The sequence below is a fragment of the Embiotoca jacksoni genome, unplaced genomic scaffold (assembly GCF_022577435.1).
Source record: "Embiotoca jacksoni isolate LCO1_2020_lvr unplaced genomic scaffold, fEmbJac1.0.p SCAF_10, whole genome shotgun sequence".
In the NCBI taxonomy this organism is placed as follows: Eukaryota; Metazoa; Chordata; class Actinopteri; family Embiotocidae; genus Embiotoca; species Embiotoca jacksoni.
The window spans coordinates 15,919,917-15,937,028 of record NW_027185230.1 but is presented as its reverse complement, the minus strand read 5'-3'; the positions used below and the strand labels follow the sequence as shown (position 1 = coordinate 15,937,028).

At 41.3% G+C, this 17,112-nt stretch overlaps 1 protein-coding gene across 1 annotated transcript; it reads left to right on the top strand.

The window, feature by feature from the left end:
- thbs4b (thrombospondin 4b) lies at positions 1-16,762 on the top strand. The gene is made up of 22 exons (XM_069169695.1): positions 1-232; positions 3,904-4,101; positions 5,240-5,490; positions 5,609-5,711; positions 5,868-5,950; positions 6,065-6,116; positions 6,254-6,405; positions 8,031-8,168; positions 9,300-9,377; positions 9,472-9,624; positions 9,732-9,836; positions 9,939-10,046; positions 10,503-10,662; positions 11,767-11,885; positions 12,235-12,287; positions 12,377-12,570; positions 13,753-13,931; positions 14,472-14,520; positions 14,613-14,809; positions 15,002-15,174; positions 15,458-15,597; positions 15,925-16,762. The coding sequence occupies exons 1-22, from the start codon at positions 154-156 to the stop codon at positions 15,981-15,983; spliced, it is 2,823 nt and encodes a 940-aa protein (XP_069025796.1). The 5' UTR covers positions 1-153; the 3' UTR covers positions 15,984-16,762.
- The last annotated feature ends 350 nt before the right edge of the window (positions 16,763-17,112 follow it).

The following is a 17,112-nucleotide window of genomic DNA, read 5'->3' as shown; positions in this document are numbered from 1 at the left end:
GCTTCTTTTGCCACACTTTTGATTCAAAAAGGAGGCAAGGACTCAGACGCACCACTCGCAGCAGGCGCAGACATACGGGGAACTGCTACTGTGTCACACACAGATAAGCCATTACAGAGAAACTGCAGATCTGGGACCAGTTGGAAGGACAAAATGGGTGTGTGGACAGCCCTAATTCTGGCCTCGCAGCTGCTACTAAAACTGTGCTTACGTGTGGAAGCTCAGGCTTTGGGTGAGTGTTATTTGAGGTGTTTTAATTTGCTTTTCATGTCAGTCATTTAAAAAGTCATTTCAATTTTTACAAAGTGTGTCATGTGGATTGACGATTCCAGATTGCAACAGCTGTGGCAGCTGCTAGGGATGACAACATTTCAAGAAACATCTTTTTAGGTTTTCTTTTTGTTGTTTAGATTTCAACACACACAAAGAAAGATGTCTGACTTTTTTATATTCTGCACTTTTTTTGACATCCTGGCTGTGATGTAATCCTCCATTTTTATTATCTGTCAAAAAAGATGTAATGGCTCCACCACTAGGTATTTTAACACAGTATGTATGAGTTTAATGCATAATGGATGAAGCAGACACTGTGAAAGAGACTATCATGTGCAGACCCAAAGAACACATAGGATTAGACATGGTGGGTGATACTCGCTGAGGTATGAGTAAAATGCTAAATATCCCTGTCACTTGTAGAAGAGATGGGAAAGTCGAATAATTTTTTGTGTCTCTGACAGGACGCAGATAAAGAATAAAAGAAGAAAGAAATTAGAGTTTTATTCTTCCGATGAAGTAAAGTCACCCTGCTTTTCATATTCATCTAGCCGGATCTGCTTGATTACTTCGGCTCAGGAGGTTCAGCCTTCTGGCTCCTGTGAATTCAAACAAAGTCCCAGCGAGGTCAAACACATGGGAATAATCAGAGATGATCTGTGCACACTATTGAACTTCAAGTCACACTCTCCCCTCTCTCTCTCTTTCCTCTCTGACACACACATGCGCTCACACACAAATTTGTTCAAGGTCACACACAAACACAGCTGCAGACGACACGTAGAAATATCTGTGTTTTTAGTTTATCGGCTTCTTACAAATCACGGCAGGTGATTGATGGCGTACCTTTCAAGCGCCCAGTAATCCCTACAATCTTTCGGCAAAAGGTGCCTGATGTTATGTATAAAACAAGTCCAGATGAATGGAGTTCATCATCTATCATTTCCCTTGCAAATGGCTTTGTATACGCGTGACGGGAATTCACTGTGTTTATAAGCAGTTAGAACAGTTTCAAGCAGCGCTTAAGTCCGATTTTAGGAACACAAAACAGTCATTATATTCTGTCGAGTTTTGGGGTCATTGATCAATATTAAAGTCTTGAGGATGACTTCACTAAAGATTACTGGAACTTGAAACATATTTTCTACTCTGGGCACAAAGACTCCCTCCTGCTTAAAGTCCAACCTTAAGTGTCACTATTTACAGATATTTTTATAACAACAATGTCTATAATGACGATGTGAAAACGAAGTGAGAGGGTTGTTCATTAAGGGAATTATGAGCTGAATCTGCAGCTCCACTTGGGTTTACAGAGTTTCCAGAGAGTCTCAGCTCATTGTTTAGTTGCATGGGCCCAAACTTTCGTTTTTTGGTTCACTCTCATAGCGTTGATGTTGGGCAGCCGTTCTCTCTAAATACCTATTGTACACCGGCTGCTCAGTATCCAACCCGATATCACACTAAAGCGTGTCATACACCCGTCAGTCCACGACGGGACACCGTGTCAGGTTTTGCCTCGCCTAGGCGTGAAAAATACAAATCCACGAAGTTAGGGTGAGGAAAAGCTTGTGGTTTGAAATCAAGGATTTTACATTCGTAACGTTACATCCGTCAAGTAAGTTACTTCACATGTACGTTACATAAGTTAAAGACGTAGTTATATGTACGTAACTTACTTTAGGCAACTTAAAAGAAATCCACGTTGACTTTTGCTCTCTTATGGACTCTAACACCAGTCTCCTGGGTGACACACCTGTGTGTATGTAGACTTTATCACTGCTTGTACCCCTGGAAATAAAAAACGGACGTATTTGTCATAGCTAGGCAAGTCAAAATGTGACACTACCATGTTCCCCTCTAGGGGAGTTTTGGGTGTATTACACTTTAGTGAGATGCGGGACTGCAGCATCAAATTGCAGGAAGACGGTGAACATAGCGAAGCATTGAGCAGCTAAAGAGCTCAATGATAAAGGAGTTGGTGTCGAGCAAAAAAAGAGCCAAAAGAGAGGGAGTGGAATTAAATACAAATAAGCAACTAACATATTTGCCATCTCAACTTAAAGACGATGCCAGTTCTGTGTTTTTGTTTCTACTGTCCACATATGTTCAAAAAAAAAAAGAGTTATTGCAGATTTGAAATGTTTTTGTCTCAAGCACAAAAATGCAAATGAGAGCATTTTATTCTTGCACTGTTTTGCATCATGAAATATAATGTATCGCTGCTCCTATTAGCCATTACTCATGGCTAAATGTGACTTTAGTGTTTATGGTTACTACACGCTGACGTTGATGATGTAATTCCTTCATCACCGGTAATGTTTGACTTGCTACTTTTAAACATGAAACAATAAATCACAGCTTTCTCTATACAAAACTTCCAGTGTGACACATTTGTTAAGCACTAAAATGAAGAATGCCAACTATTTGCACACTTTCTGGTGATCTGTGACAGATTTATGTTCTGGTGTTAAAGAAAGGACAAGAAACTGGATTGCTTTATGGCTTCCCGCTGAACTAGTTTTATGAAGCTTGAAATCGGAGGTTAATCAGGGGGTGAAATGAGGCACTTTCTCAGGGTCTCTTGTGTAAGACGACCCTTTCCCCCACAAAGCTCCCTGTTCACAAGACTTATGATCACAGGATTCTGTGCTTTATGTGGAAGTGCATGTCTTTGCAGTCTTACAGTTACTCTAAAAACATGAAACAGGGACCATGGTACCTTTCATCTCTTGTTTTGTTTATTTGGGGATTTTCATTCATTGTATCCTATTATAAGATGATGATCTTGATATTAGTGAAAACAAAACACCTTCAAAAGCATCACATTTTTCGTGGAAGTGATGTTGACATATTGATGTAAGCATGTATTTTTGGTGGCTTAGTCCCGTTCAACTGCACTCATCTCAAGCCTCTGTGTTGTGCTGAAATACGCCATGCGCCTGAAAAACTCAAAGGAGGAGAGGGACAAAAGAAAGACGGAGCGCTCTCATCTGGGGCGATCTTGGCTGAAAACAGCCCGTCTCTGGGAGCAATTTTACTCTCTCATGACACAGGGCGTTGCAGACTGCTTTTATGGTACTTGTGTATTCATGATGTGTGCAGATGGTGGACTCGAGATTCACTGCACATCCTCGTGGCCTGCCCAGCTCCCGAAGTTACTTTATTAAAAGGAGACTCGAACCATGAGCGCAAGTGTCCTGCTCCCGTCTGACGTTTGTCTCGTACTGAGACGCCTGTCAGCAGATACAATATGTCTAAATTCTGCCACACTTCTGCTTGGAAAAGAAAGCTCAAAAACTGTTTTCTAAGCCAAACTGTTGTTAGTATAGACCTTTAAAAAAAAGTAATAAAACACCATACATCTAACAGTCACAGTACATAACTTTGATTTACTTTGAAATCCAACTCTGTGTGATTTCTCGGAGCCAACTCTGCCTGCCAAGTTATTCCTGCCTGATTGACGTGGTGCCTCGCAAAAGCAACAAACACTGGGTCAACATCATCATCCTCTCGTCGACTCAGGATGTATTTACTCTACTGTCAGAGCGCGGCGGCCGGTTGTAAATATTCATACCTCATTATCCATTACTCGTGTGCTTTACCACCGATCTTTCCTATCCTTGTCAACAGTCTATGATCTGCTCACCTCGCCTGATTGCCTGCCAGACCTGCTGCAGGGCGGTCTGATCGGCCAGGGGGTGAATGAGGCTTTTATCCTCGCCTCCTTCAAGTTGCAGCCCAAAACCGGAACCACTGTGTTTGGACTGTACAACCCCAGGGACAACAGCAAGTACTTTGAGTTCACTGTGATGGGGAAGCTCAACAGAGGTAGGAGGACATGAAAGAGGCTCTGGACGTTTAAAGTTGCACCACTCAGTATTTTTATGTAGGTTCAAACATCATAGGGGTTGCCCTAAAACTCCACAGTTCCCTTCCATTAAACAGCATTTTAGTATCATTCAGCTCATTGTTTTGGTTTTAAGGTCTGAAACGTCACTGTTTTGGTTCACTGACAACTTTCACCAACCCAGTTTTCAGTCACAGCTGTTTTTTAAGAAAAGAAGCTCTACAAACTGACTGCAAGAATCCGTTTTGCTTTGAAGGATTAACATGAGTCTGAGGGATTAGGAACCTTTAACTCTTTAACAGAGTAAGACAGGATCGCTCTCGTTGGTTACAACTGCTTACATAATTTTCTAATTAATTGCCCTTTTTTTTTTTGCTCTCGAGGCTTTATTTTACAAAACAATTTGGAGCCTTCTGTACAACTGTGCCAATTTAATGAACACACACATAGCTCTAAGTAAAATACTTAGAGCTATGTGTGTGTTCATTAAATTTAGATTTTAGTGTTTCACCTACTAAACCTGGACTCTACTTCTACATCATTTTGGGCTTAAGTGACTAAAGAGGTCAACAAATTTTGATATTATTCTAGTATTGAAAGAAAGTGCTGACAGTAGGCAGCCGCAGAACGGGCTGCAACGTAATACTCCGAGGTCATTGGGCCCCTTAAATGTACATCCAGGAAAAGTGCTTGTTTTTGCTCCAGTTCTTAATATAATTGTTTGACAACAGCTGCCTTAAATTAAAGTGAGGGAAGCTTTTCTTACTCCTCTGAAAAATCTCAAATAAATCTCAAAGATTAATATCTCAAAATTAGAGGTAAGAAGAAGTAAAGAAGGAGTCACTCTAGCGTTATGGCTTAAGACATGTTGGTCTGTCGTTCAAACATTTGGTCCATATGGAAATATCACAAAATCTTTTGGGTGGACTTAAATGAAATGGTGTGTATATGTTCAGGCCTAATTAGCAAATGTTTGTATGCTAACATGCTAAACAAATATGATGAAAATGCTTAACATCACACAGACACGACCATCTTACGGCAGTAAATGCTCTGCGTAAACCCTTTCTCCTCCGTCTCTGCCCTCTCTTCATCTCTCACGACCTCGTCCTCTCAAAGCTGTGCTACGCTACCTGCGGAGTGACAAGAGGATGAGCTCTGTTACCTTCAACAACCTGGTGTTGGCAGACGGCCAACAACACCGGCTGTTGTTCCACCTGAAAGGGATGCAGCAGCAGGGGCCAGGTGGGGTGGAGCTGCATCTGGACTGCAGGCTGGTGGACACAGTCCGAGATCTTCCTGCCGCCTTCCAGGGCCTGCCAACAGGCTATGGTATGGTGGAGCTAAAGACCATGCAAGCCAGAGAGCAGGTGATCCATCACTTACAACATTTCCATACAATAATAAATATGTTTCTGTCCCAGTAATGGCTCTGCAGCTTTCCAGATGGCTGAGTTGTCCACTTTGGCTTGTTTTTTTTTCTAACAGGAGGGTTTAAATGAGCTAAAGCTGGTGGTCGGGGACTCATTTGAGAATGTTGCTTCATTACAAGACTGCCATTTCCAGCAAAGAGACGCTGTCCAAACTCTGGGTAAGACTTTTTCTGTGGAAGTAAATGTCTCCCAGAAAAACAATCCTGACTGTAAAACAACAACGGTCAGTGTTTGTCGGGGTGACTCAAGGGACAGGCTCTGAAAAGCCCCCACCTCTGTTTCCGTCCAACACAATAACAGTGCCTTTCTCTTAGGGGTCAACACAAAGCAGCTGTCCAATCAAATGCTTGAGTTAACGAAGGTGATAATTGAGCTGAAAGACGTCGTCATTCGGCAGGTAACTACCTCAAACAGTCCCTATGAGGCCACTTAATCCCTGCCTCCTAAACCCTGACCTCCCTGACAGTCTCCCCAACTGCATATAAACTTGTTTATGTTCGACCCCTTCCAGGTTAAAGAAACCGACTTTCTCAGAAACACCATCTCAGAGTGTCAGGCCTGCGGTAAGATAATCTCCAATAACTGTCAGTCTTTTTCACTCTCCAGTAAATGTTTGGTTTTCATGACTATTTCTGGATAGTTTATGAATAAAACAAATACGCAGGTGATAAAATAAATCTGTTTCCTCTCGTATTTAAAGGTCTGGGTGGTACTGAGGTGGTGAAACCAAGGTGTGCCCCAGGTGTCTGTTTTCGTGAAGACATCTGTATAGAGACAGCGAACGGTGTTGAATGTGGACAGTGTCCTCAAGGGTACACCGGGGACGGTTTCAGCTGTGATGATGTGGACGAGGTAAAGTTTAACTTGTGTGTTTCTGTGCTTCTCAATGTGAGAATTAAGACCTGCAGAGTAACTACAGTTTTACATAGTGTGGCAATCCGGGTTTGTATTTTAGAGCAAGAACTTAGTTTACTGGTTTAATGGCAAGTTCAGACCGAAGAGTCGACAGAAAACTTGAAACTTGCAGCTACCCACAATTCCCCAGTCTGAACCATTCGGAAACCTGCCAGTTTTAACTGCCAGCTTTTCAGGCTTTTTTGCTGCTGGATTTCATTTGTACCATCCTAAAACATGAACGAGGAAACAGTTACCTTTTTAGTAATGATGAAACTGCAAAATGACAGGGTCTTGAACTTAGAGCTGCCCATTGGCACTTTAATGAAACATCCAGGAGACTTACAGATTTATGCAGCGCCCTTGAGACACCCGAGTTTCCCTGTTTAGTCTTTCTTCTGTCTAAGGTTCTGCCATTTCGATCAGCTGCTGACAGTTTATAACTGTGACCAGCTGACTGGCGACATTACAAGCTGAGTTACAGGCGACACCGTCAGCTGGCTGATTCACACTGCTGCAACTTTCCCCTGCAACAGTTTTGTCTCATCGCGAATCTTTGATGTGAATGCAGCTTATGAGATTATCACCACGCTAATGTTAAAATAGATGAAGTTGGCCTTTACTGAATATATACATTTGGCGCATAGCAGCAAGTTCGTTTTGGATCCAGATGAAAAACATTATGAACTAACAGAGTGTGATTAATTACTCCACCTCAGGGGGTGTACTCAAATTACAGCGAACACCTTGGTGCCATTGTATAATAATGATGCCGGAATTTGCAATGCATGTATTTAGTATATAAATATCTGTAAAGTAGGTGTATATTTACTGAATTTGTGTCCCTAATACAGTACATCCCACATACAATATAGCAATAAATATGTTGATCAATCAATGAGATAGCAGTGGAGCTCAACATTTCAAAAGTTTTATAGGAAAAGATAAATAGCTGTCTATTGAGAGGGTACGTAAATTGCAGATTTTGCAGTATTTTTAGACATTTGGTTGTATTCAAGAAAATCTCACCAAAGTGAGGCTGGAACATTTAACACAGGAACTCATCTTGAGATGCATCTCAATGCATCTTAACCAGAAGGTTGCCATGGCAGGCCTTTTTCTTTTAAACCACTCAGCTGTACCAGTGTAATTTAAGGATCTACAAAGTGTTTTGCTGGGTGACAAGATTTTCCAGACCTCCAAAGGTCGTGAGAGTTCGCAGACATATTTTACCATTCATTTAGGAAACAATCTGTCTGTGGGATCGTTGAGCTTCATGCTGTATATAGACAAAAGCCCCAGGGAAAGATAGAAGTTTAGAAATTTTGTGAAAGCTAAAGAATCACTTTTGCTTTTGGAGGCCCCCATAAGGATAGAAGTACAGGGATGTGTGTGTGCATGTGTGTTTGTCTGTCTGTCTTCTCGTGTTTGTACTGACCTCTTTTCTGAGGACTCTTCCCTTCAGCATTCTCTTTTTTGCATGAGCAGAAGTGTCATCAGACCTAAAAGCTTTCGGGGAGAAGCCCTGTGAGAACCACATACATTTTGCAGCTTCGACAGAGCTCATGTCCTCTTTTCTGCAGTGCCAGTTTAACCCCTGCTACCCGGGAGTGAAGTGCGTGAACATCGCCCCGGGCTTTCGCTGTGATGTCTGTCCGCTGGGCTTCACCGGCATGCCAGTGGAGGGTGTGGGTGTTTTGTTTGCACAGACCAACAAACAGGTAAAAGAGTGGATAACGTATGGATAATATAGAGTAAAAAAATGAGACTATAAAAGGTGTGCATGCAAATTAGAGACATATAACCTCATTTTGAAGAGAGTTTTTAATGTTAATGTGCTGGGGGAAAGTGGAAATGAGGTAAATGTGTGTTTGAATGTTAAATTTGTTCACAAACTAACCAGTGGGAACTTTGGCAATTCCAAAAAAGACAAAGTATATCAAAAAGTGCATTGGAAACAATAAATAAACTTACACAAATGACCCTGGAGATATACTTACTTTAACCACACCTACAGGGTTGCAAACATAATTGTTCACAAACTTGCCAATGTACTTTGCACGTTACTGGAGGATTCCACAAGAGAGAACACCAGAGAACTAAAAATATTAACAAAACTTCTGGATTTGCAAGATGTAAACAACAATTTTACTCTTAATCTAGAGGAGTGTATAATATTATTGCTGCTCAACCTGGAAAGAAGCTGCAGCTTTTTATCCCGACCGAAACTGGTTTTAAAGAACCAATGTTCTCAAAGAACCGTGTAACAATTTATGGCAAAATACACACACACACTCAGAGACCAAACTTTATAGAGTCCAAATTATGGGATCAAGAGTCGTGTGGGTATTCATCAGTTCAATAAATGACTTATAAATTCCCTCAGTTTCTACTGGGTAGCACTTCTGAAAAGCATGCATCACTAATTCCAGCTGAGGTAATGGTCGTTGGAATAAGCCATTGAAAATGTGTGAGAATGCTCCACTAGTGTGAGTTATGGCTGTTAGCTGTAAAATAAAGCATTCATTGTTCAATCCTTTTTAAGATAATTATAGCCTTCAGCGGATGTGTGGATGTAATGACATAATATGCATCGGGTAGTTAAAAAGTAGCAATGTAATTAATTTCAAGGATCCTCCTAAACAAACATTCAAAACACCCCATGTGTACAAAATACTAACAATGTAATTTGCTACAAGTGTTAATTATGGCAAGCTTAAGCTCCTCTGCGGAGCCTTTGGGGATGATATGGCGTCCTCTGTCTGTTTTTTATTCAGTAACTATTACCACAATAAAACCAGCATTTGAAGCATATGGATTACGTTACATTCGACTCATTCTGCACAATTCAGGTCTGCGACGACATTGACGAATGCAAAGCAGCCGACAACGGAGGCTGTACTGCAAACTCAATCTGTCACAACTCTGTGGTAAGACTACTGTGAAATATCATCCTGGGGACAGTTATTTCATTTGTGTGGCTGTTCGAAGCAGCTCATGTGCAGCTGTCCTGATCCCACACAGGGCTCCTATCAATGCGGCAGCTGTAAGTCTGGTTTCACAGGAGATCAGGTGAAGGGATGTAAGCCAGAGATCAGCTGTGGCAACAGCCTGACCAACCCCTGTGATATCAACGCCCAGTGTATGGTGGAACGAGACGGGTCCATCTCCTGTCAGGTTGGATTTTACACTCCTCACACATACACCTGTTCACACACTGTATTAAAGCAGAAGTCCAAATGCATTCTGTCTGAGTTTCTGAGCAGTTTCATTTGTCCTGTCAGTGTGGAATTGGCTGGGCCGGTAATGGATACCTGTGCGGGAAGGATACCGACATTGATGGATATCCAGATGAGAAGCTCAAATGCAAGGACGCAAGCTGTAGAAAGGTAAGCAAGGCGCAAATTATCAGAAAATGCCACTTCGCTGTGATAGGCAGGCCATTTTTTTATTTTTTTTTATAATCATTTTACTGTCACATCTCTTCACAGGATAACTGCATCTTCGTTCCTAACTCTGGTCAAGAGGATGCCGACAGGAACGGTCAGGGAGACGCCTGTGATCCCGATGCAGATGGTGACGGTATTCTTAATGAGCAGGTTTGTGGGAAATGTTTCTAGAGATGCTTGCAACTGAGGATTTTCCTTTTGAGAAACAACGAGACAGGTTGTGTCCAAAGGACACAAAAACTATTTACCAGCATCTCCAATGCTCAGTAATTAACGTTATATCCTGTGTAAAACTGAAGTGTGAAATCAACAAGTCATGGGAATTGTGTGGTACATTACCTTCTATTAAACTCCAATTTAATTCATATACACTTTTATCCAAATTAAACTAACAAAATATACTATTTAACACTTTAAACAGACAGTTAATCATCAAACCCGTCCTCTGTCGGTCGACTAATGAATTATTCGACTCTTGGTCTGACCTCTGAAGCACACAGAGACTTACACAATCACTCCTCAATCCTGTTTTTACCATTTACAAACATATGCCAACTCACATCCACGTGCTGTGAATGAGACCTGTGTTTTCTCTGTGTGTCTCAGGACAACTGCTGGTTGAAGCCCAACCTGGACCAGAGGAACAGTGATAAAGACAGCCACGGCGACGCCTGCGATAACTGCCGCATGGTGGAGAACCCCGACCAGAGGGACACCGACGAAGACGGCAAAGGGGACGCCTGTGATGACGACATGGATGGAGATGGTATGGAGAGATATTACATCACCAACACTGGACGCTCATGTTACGTAACCAACATCACTGAAGGCACTCGTTGCTCGGACTTATTATTCAGCTCTCCTCTTTTATGTTTCCACCAGTAAATTATAGAAGAATCACACTCATCTATATAGATTTTACAGTTAATTAAACAACTCTCTAAATCATGTCTTTTAAATGCATCGCTATGGAGTGGGATGGATGATTTTATAAGCAAGCTGAGGCATGACAAACAGCACTGCAAAAAAAAAAAAAAGTCAAAGCCAATAGCGGTCTGACCTCAGAGCAAACACAAGCTTTGATCATCCAGCGGTATGATTACACCTCAAAAAAACCCACAGGACAGGAGATAGTTTTTCTTCCATCACTGCTGCTTGACCTTTACGCATTTCTGGTGCTGCTGCTGCCTTCCCTGCCATGAAAAAAAAAGAAAATACCATCTGGGCTCACCCACATCGCAAGTGCAACAGTGCCTCCCAGTGGTGAAATGACAAAGAACAGGCTGTAACATGACTCAGTCGATCATACAAGATTATACACCTCTATTAGGACTCAAGGTTTTTGTGAATTCGTTGAATAAATGTAAATTTCTTCTTCACTTTAATATAAATCACTCAGAGGAAAAACTGATATCAAATACACAGATAAATATGATTGCAGCAACGTAATCAGTTCAAGTAATCAACATGCATATTTGGTAATAATGTTTTGTTTTTGTAATAATGCTCTACTTTCATCATTTATTCATCTGCTGGTGTATTTATGGCTGTTATTCTTGCTTCGTCGATAAAAGGCCAGAAAAATAAAATATGACCATGACAGCTTTCTAAAGCCCAGCGATATCTTTAAATAGCTTGTTTTGTCCGACCACAAGTTAAAAAGCCAAAGATATTCCGTTTACTGTCACATCAGACAAATAAATTCAACAAATCTCTACAACTGAGAAGCTACGGAGTGTTTGAGGATTTTTAACGGCAAAATGATGAATTTTTTAAATTGTTGCAGATTTATTCTCTGTATAAAACCACTCAGAGGTGGGTTTGGGTGTCAAATGAGGCTAACCAGCTCCTCTGGCTGATTGGTCGGCAGGTCTGAAGAACTTCCTGGACAACTGCCAGCGTGTCCAGAACAGAGACCAGCTGGACCGAGACGGAGACGGAGTGGGAGACGCCTGCGACAGCTGCCCCGACATCCCAAACCCAAACCAGGTCTCTCAGATAAATAAATGCATAAAGTACAAAATACCGTATACTCGTACTGTGTGTTGAGGTGTTTGTGCTTTACTTGAGTATTTGTTCCATTACATTTATCTGACTACTACAAGAGTTGATAAGGACATAGAATTCAACACAGTGAGTTGTGTCCTTTCCAACTGCTTACCCTTTAATATATTAGTTATGACAATCTAATAATACCTTCAATAAGAATAGGTCCGTTTCAGGAGTCATTTTACAGCACAACATATGTTTATAAACATGCATGCATTCTGCTGATTATACTTTTTCTTAACCAAGATGTTAAATACAGGACTGTAACTACTGTCTGCTCTCTTTTCAGTCTGATATTGACAACGACCTGGTTGGCGACTCCTGTGACACAAACCAAGACAGGTACCAACACTGTCACAGTGTGCATGTCGTTAACCCGCCGCTCTATTTCGTTATTTATCTCACGTCACCGTGTCACATTCCCACCGTAGCGATGGCGATGGTCACCAGGATACCAAGGATAACTGCCCGCTCGTGATCAATAGCTCTCAGCTGGACACCGACAAAGACGGGCTCGGGGACGAGTGCGACGATGACGACGACAACGATGGCATCCCTGACACTTTACCGCCGGGACCAGACAACTGCCGGCTGGTACCGAACCCGGACCAGATTGATGACAACAGTGAGTCTGAACACACCTACTGGAGACACAGACTATCTACTGTAACCTTCAGATATTATTGTTGATATATTTGCACAAACAGCAGCTTGGTGCTCAAAAGATGAATGTTCATAATTTCATCTAAACGTCCACTTTCTCTCGGAACGGAACCTGGATGACATTTAAGTGCATTTTCTGAGGCCCAATTTCACGCCCACGCGAATCAAGCAACGACAACCTTGAGTAGATTACACGGCAATTTCGGAGAAAGTGAAAGCACCATTTTGTGTGCTTGAACTCAATTTTATGACACATTGTAACATTACTTGTGTTAAAAGGCTCTCTGAAACAAATGGGAGTCGAGTGTCAATTCAAATCAAATGGGGCAGAGCTGTTTTTGTTGGCAGTCAGAGTCCAGTGATGCAGAGCAGACTGGACTGAGACCTTCAGGCTGTCCCAAAGATGTTTATTAGACTTGTATGTTCAGCTGCATCCTAATGATGAACATATATATATATATATATATTCAAATTATTATATAAGGCCGATGAAGATGTGGCCTTGCACAAAGCCAGCAGTTCTACATCTACAAATACTCAAAGAAACTGTTTTTGCTTCCAAAAAAATTTCATCAAGATGCACATACCAAGTGTCACATTCATCAAATGAAATTGTTAATGTAGCACACAAGAAAGCTTTTATACTAAAAACCGTAAAATCTGAGACCATTTTCATGTGCAGTCAGAGGTGGTCGGGGTACATTCACTGAATTAATAACCTATTAAAACTCCAATATGTTGAAGAAGCTCAGCCACTTATTTCCTTCTTTTTAATAATATACACCCTCAGAACTGCACATATTAGAAACCCTGTCACACAGCAGGGTTCAGACCAACCTGAGCTTCAATACAAGTCCATCGAAAAACATTTTATTAAAAGTAAAAAGAGGAAGAAAGGTCTGTTTTCGCCTTTTGGCAACTCACATGATTGAGGGTGTTTTCTATTCAGGTCTTGCACCTCCACAGCTTCTGAACAAAAACATTATTTACTTTTGAAATCACACTTTTTTTTTCGGTGAAAAGAGTCGAAAAACTCACTTTCAAAAGGAATTTCTTTTCAATCCTAGTTTTAAAAGGAATGAAAAGAGCTGGTCAATGAACATCTTTTTTTACTTGAATTTAACCCCCCTCTGTTGATCCTCAGATGATGGTGTTGGAGATATTTGTGAGTCTGACTTTGACCAGGACAAAGTGATCGACAGGATCGACAACTGCCCTGAGAATGCAGAGGTTACCTTGACCGACTTCAGGGCCTATCAGACGGTGGTGCTGGACCCTGAGGGCGACGCCCAGATCGATCCCAACTGGGTTGTTTTGAACCAGGTGAAACTTTGCTCTTCTAGCACAAACTAAAATAGTTATTTTTATATGTATTAAATGACCATGTGAAAGGAGTCGCTTGTAGCAATTAATCTGCAGAGAATTATCACCTAAATCTGAAGCTTCCTCACAATTTACAACTCATAGTTTTTCTGTCCGGGTTTACCGTTTTGGTTCATTTTAAGCATAAAAAAGCTCTCAAAACCAAACGCACAATATCTGTTGAGGAACAGTTTGTGACAAGTCATTAAACCCAGTGGGCCGTTATGCAGGTAAAATGGCAGATATTTTCCTCAGGAGATGCAGAGAGAGTGATGGATGACTATATTCACTCCAAATAACTTAATGCTGCACTGTAACTGTTGAATATTTACATAAACAACTTTTTGCTCATAAATTTGCCAGATTAATAAAATAAAAAAATAAAAAACGCATTAAACCTCCGATAAAGCTGCATTTAATTAACCTAATGAGCATTTGGCTATAACAACAAAATTGAAGTGCCAAATTCATTATGACCAACTGTCTCTCTTTCCTAAATAGGGAATGGAAATTGTTCAGACCATGAATAGTGACCCAGGACTTGCTGTTGGTAAGATGTAACATCAGTCAGTATTACACGGTGCTCTCCATTAAGCCCAGTTTAAACATGTATAATGCACTAATTACATTCTCTGATGTCAGGTTACACTGCTTTCAGCGGAGTAGACTTTGAGGGGACGTTTCACGTGAATACAGTTACTGACGACGACTACGCCGGCTTCATCTTTGGCTACCAGGACTCATCGTCCTTCTACGTGGTGATGTGGAAGCAGACCGAACAGACCTACTGGCAGGCGACACCTTTCAGAGCTGTGGCCGAGCCCGGCATCCAGCTTAAGGTGAGAGCACAAGTCGTGTCACGAATCCCCGGAAGGAAGATTCATGCTCATCCTATTTTTATCGTCTGACATATTTTCCACATTTCTCTTTTCTTCTCTCTCTCTCTCTCTGTGTGTGTGTGTGTGTGTGTGTGTGTGTGTGTGTGTGTGTGTGTGTGTGTGTGTGTGTGCGCGCGCCGCTGCCTCTGCCAGGCTGTGAAGTCTCAATCAGGCCCCGGGGAGCACTTGAGAAACTCACTGTGGCACACGGGAGACACCAACGACCAGGTGCGTCTGCTGTGGAAGGACCCACGAAACGTGGGCTGGAAGGACAAGGTGTCCTACCGCTGGTACCTGCAGCACCGCCCACAGGTTGGATACATCAGGTACGATGAGACGTGTGCTGGATATTTAGAGAAATGCATCACTTCTTCAGTTTCTCGCTGGGAACGACACGAGAAGCTGGATACTACCCTCATATCCATATCATTATATTACACAAGGAATAGTCAGTGTGGTCTGTTAATTAGTGTAGATTTGAACTGTCAGAGTAGCTGCATCCCCCCGTTTCCAGTCTTGATAGTAAGCCAAGTATAAGAATGGCGTCGATCTTTACATTTAAAGATAAGAGATGAAACGTGTCAAAATCCCTCCTCGTTCTGTATTTAGAGCACGTTTTTATGAGGGAACTGAGCTGGTTGCAGACTCCGGTGTGACTATCGACACGACCATGAGAGGAGGACGACTCGGCGTGTTCTGTTTCTCTCAAGAAAACATCATCTGGTCCAATTTGAAATACCGCTGCAACGGTGAGAAAACACTCGTTCCAATCGCACCATCATACATTATTATTATTTGAATTATTTTTATATTTCTAAATGGGTTAAAATGATAGAAAGCTTCTTTTTTGGGGGGGCTGAATTCCAGTCAGTTTGATTTATGGCATCCCCATCAGCCATATCTGTTGTGTTTAATGCGAATTAACAAATATTAGCATCATTTCAACTATGATACTGGCACATCATTACATTTGATCTTGTTGCATAAAGACTAAAGCTGTGAAGAGAATTAGTTTGGCCTCACCGGCTTTTACATTCTGCACTCGTCACCTGACACCTGCCTCGTCACTTCCACAGACACCATCCCAGAGGATTTCCAGGAGTTCAGCACTCAGCACGGCGTTGACTCACTCTAAAGTCAAAGACAAAAATATGACACCACATCTATCAAGAGTGAGTCTTTGTGTGGGTGTTGAAGTGTGTGTGCCTGTGTGTGTGTGGGCGTCAGAGAAACCGTGAGTGTTTGTGTGTGTCTGCGTATTGGTGTGTACAGTTTCTGTGCATATATGACCGCTATCCTTGTACTGTATGTGCATATTATCATGTCGGACTCCTTTCTCCCAAATGTGTCGTTTCTTTTTAATCGTCTCTCAAAAGACTTGCTGATTCTGAATATTGTAAGTTATAATGAATTTTACCAAACACAACATGAGAACAAGAGAATCCAGTTTTTCCATATATTCCTTCTTTTTTTTCTTGAAATATTTCTGCATAATAAATCTGACATTTTCAAAATAAAAAGGTAATAATGATGAAAACTACATTTTTACTTTTAAACAGTAGTTACATTTGAACATTTTTGCTCATGTCTAGTACGATAATCATTTCATTGCAAACTATAGTTCGCAATAAAAAAGGCCAGATGATGTTTCCTATATTTTATTTTTTTTAAATCACAAATGGGTCGCATTGTGTGTTAAGCTTTTTGTTTCACTATCAGCTTGTTAATTTGTATTCCTTTTGCGAAAGGATGACCAGTAAGAAGTTTCAAACTTCAGATTCTGCTGTCTGACTTAATATAGATTAACTTAAAGCTTGATGTAACATTGTTTTCTCTTTCCATCATTTGAGCCTCCAGATCTTGTTTATGTCATATCTGTGTAGTCATAAACCTGGTCACAATAAAGGGCTTTAAAATACATGTAAATATTTGTTGATGTTGTGTTTAATTTTGAGAATTCACTTCAAAATGTTCATGATTTTACATTCAGAGGAGTTTCTTTAGCAGCCACCTGCTTACTTGAAGATACCAAACGGCACACAGAATACACTGGACATGCATATGTACCACCAGCGGACCACTTCAATGCATTACAGGACCCTACTTCCTGGTGAAAGTCCCCTTTTTCCTCAGGGGTATTTGAGAAACAAAGGCCCCTCTTTAGTTTGACCAGGAAATACCTTCCTATTAAAAAACATTCTTATCCCTGATTAGCTGCTGAATAGGAACTATGGGCTTTGCTTGAGGCGAGAGTCAGACGGAAA

Coding starts and splice junctions, on each gene's coding strand:
- thbs4b (XM_069169695.1), top strand. CDS start 154: ATGGGTGTGTGGACAGCCCTAATTCTGGCCTCGCAGCTGCTACTAAAA. Junction 12,288..12,376: donor TGTGACACAAACCAAGACAG/GTACCAACACTG, acceptor TTCCCACCGTAG/CGATGGCGATGGTCACCAGG. Junction 15,598..15,924: donor TTTGAAATACCGCTGCAACG/GTGAGAAAACAC, acceptor TCACTTCCACAG/ACACCATCCCAGAGGATTTC.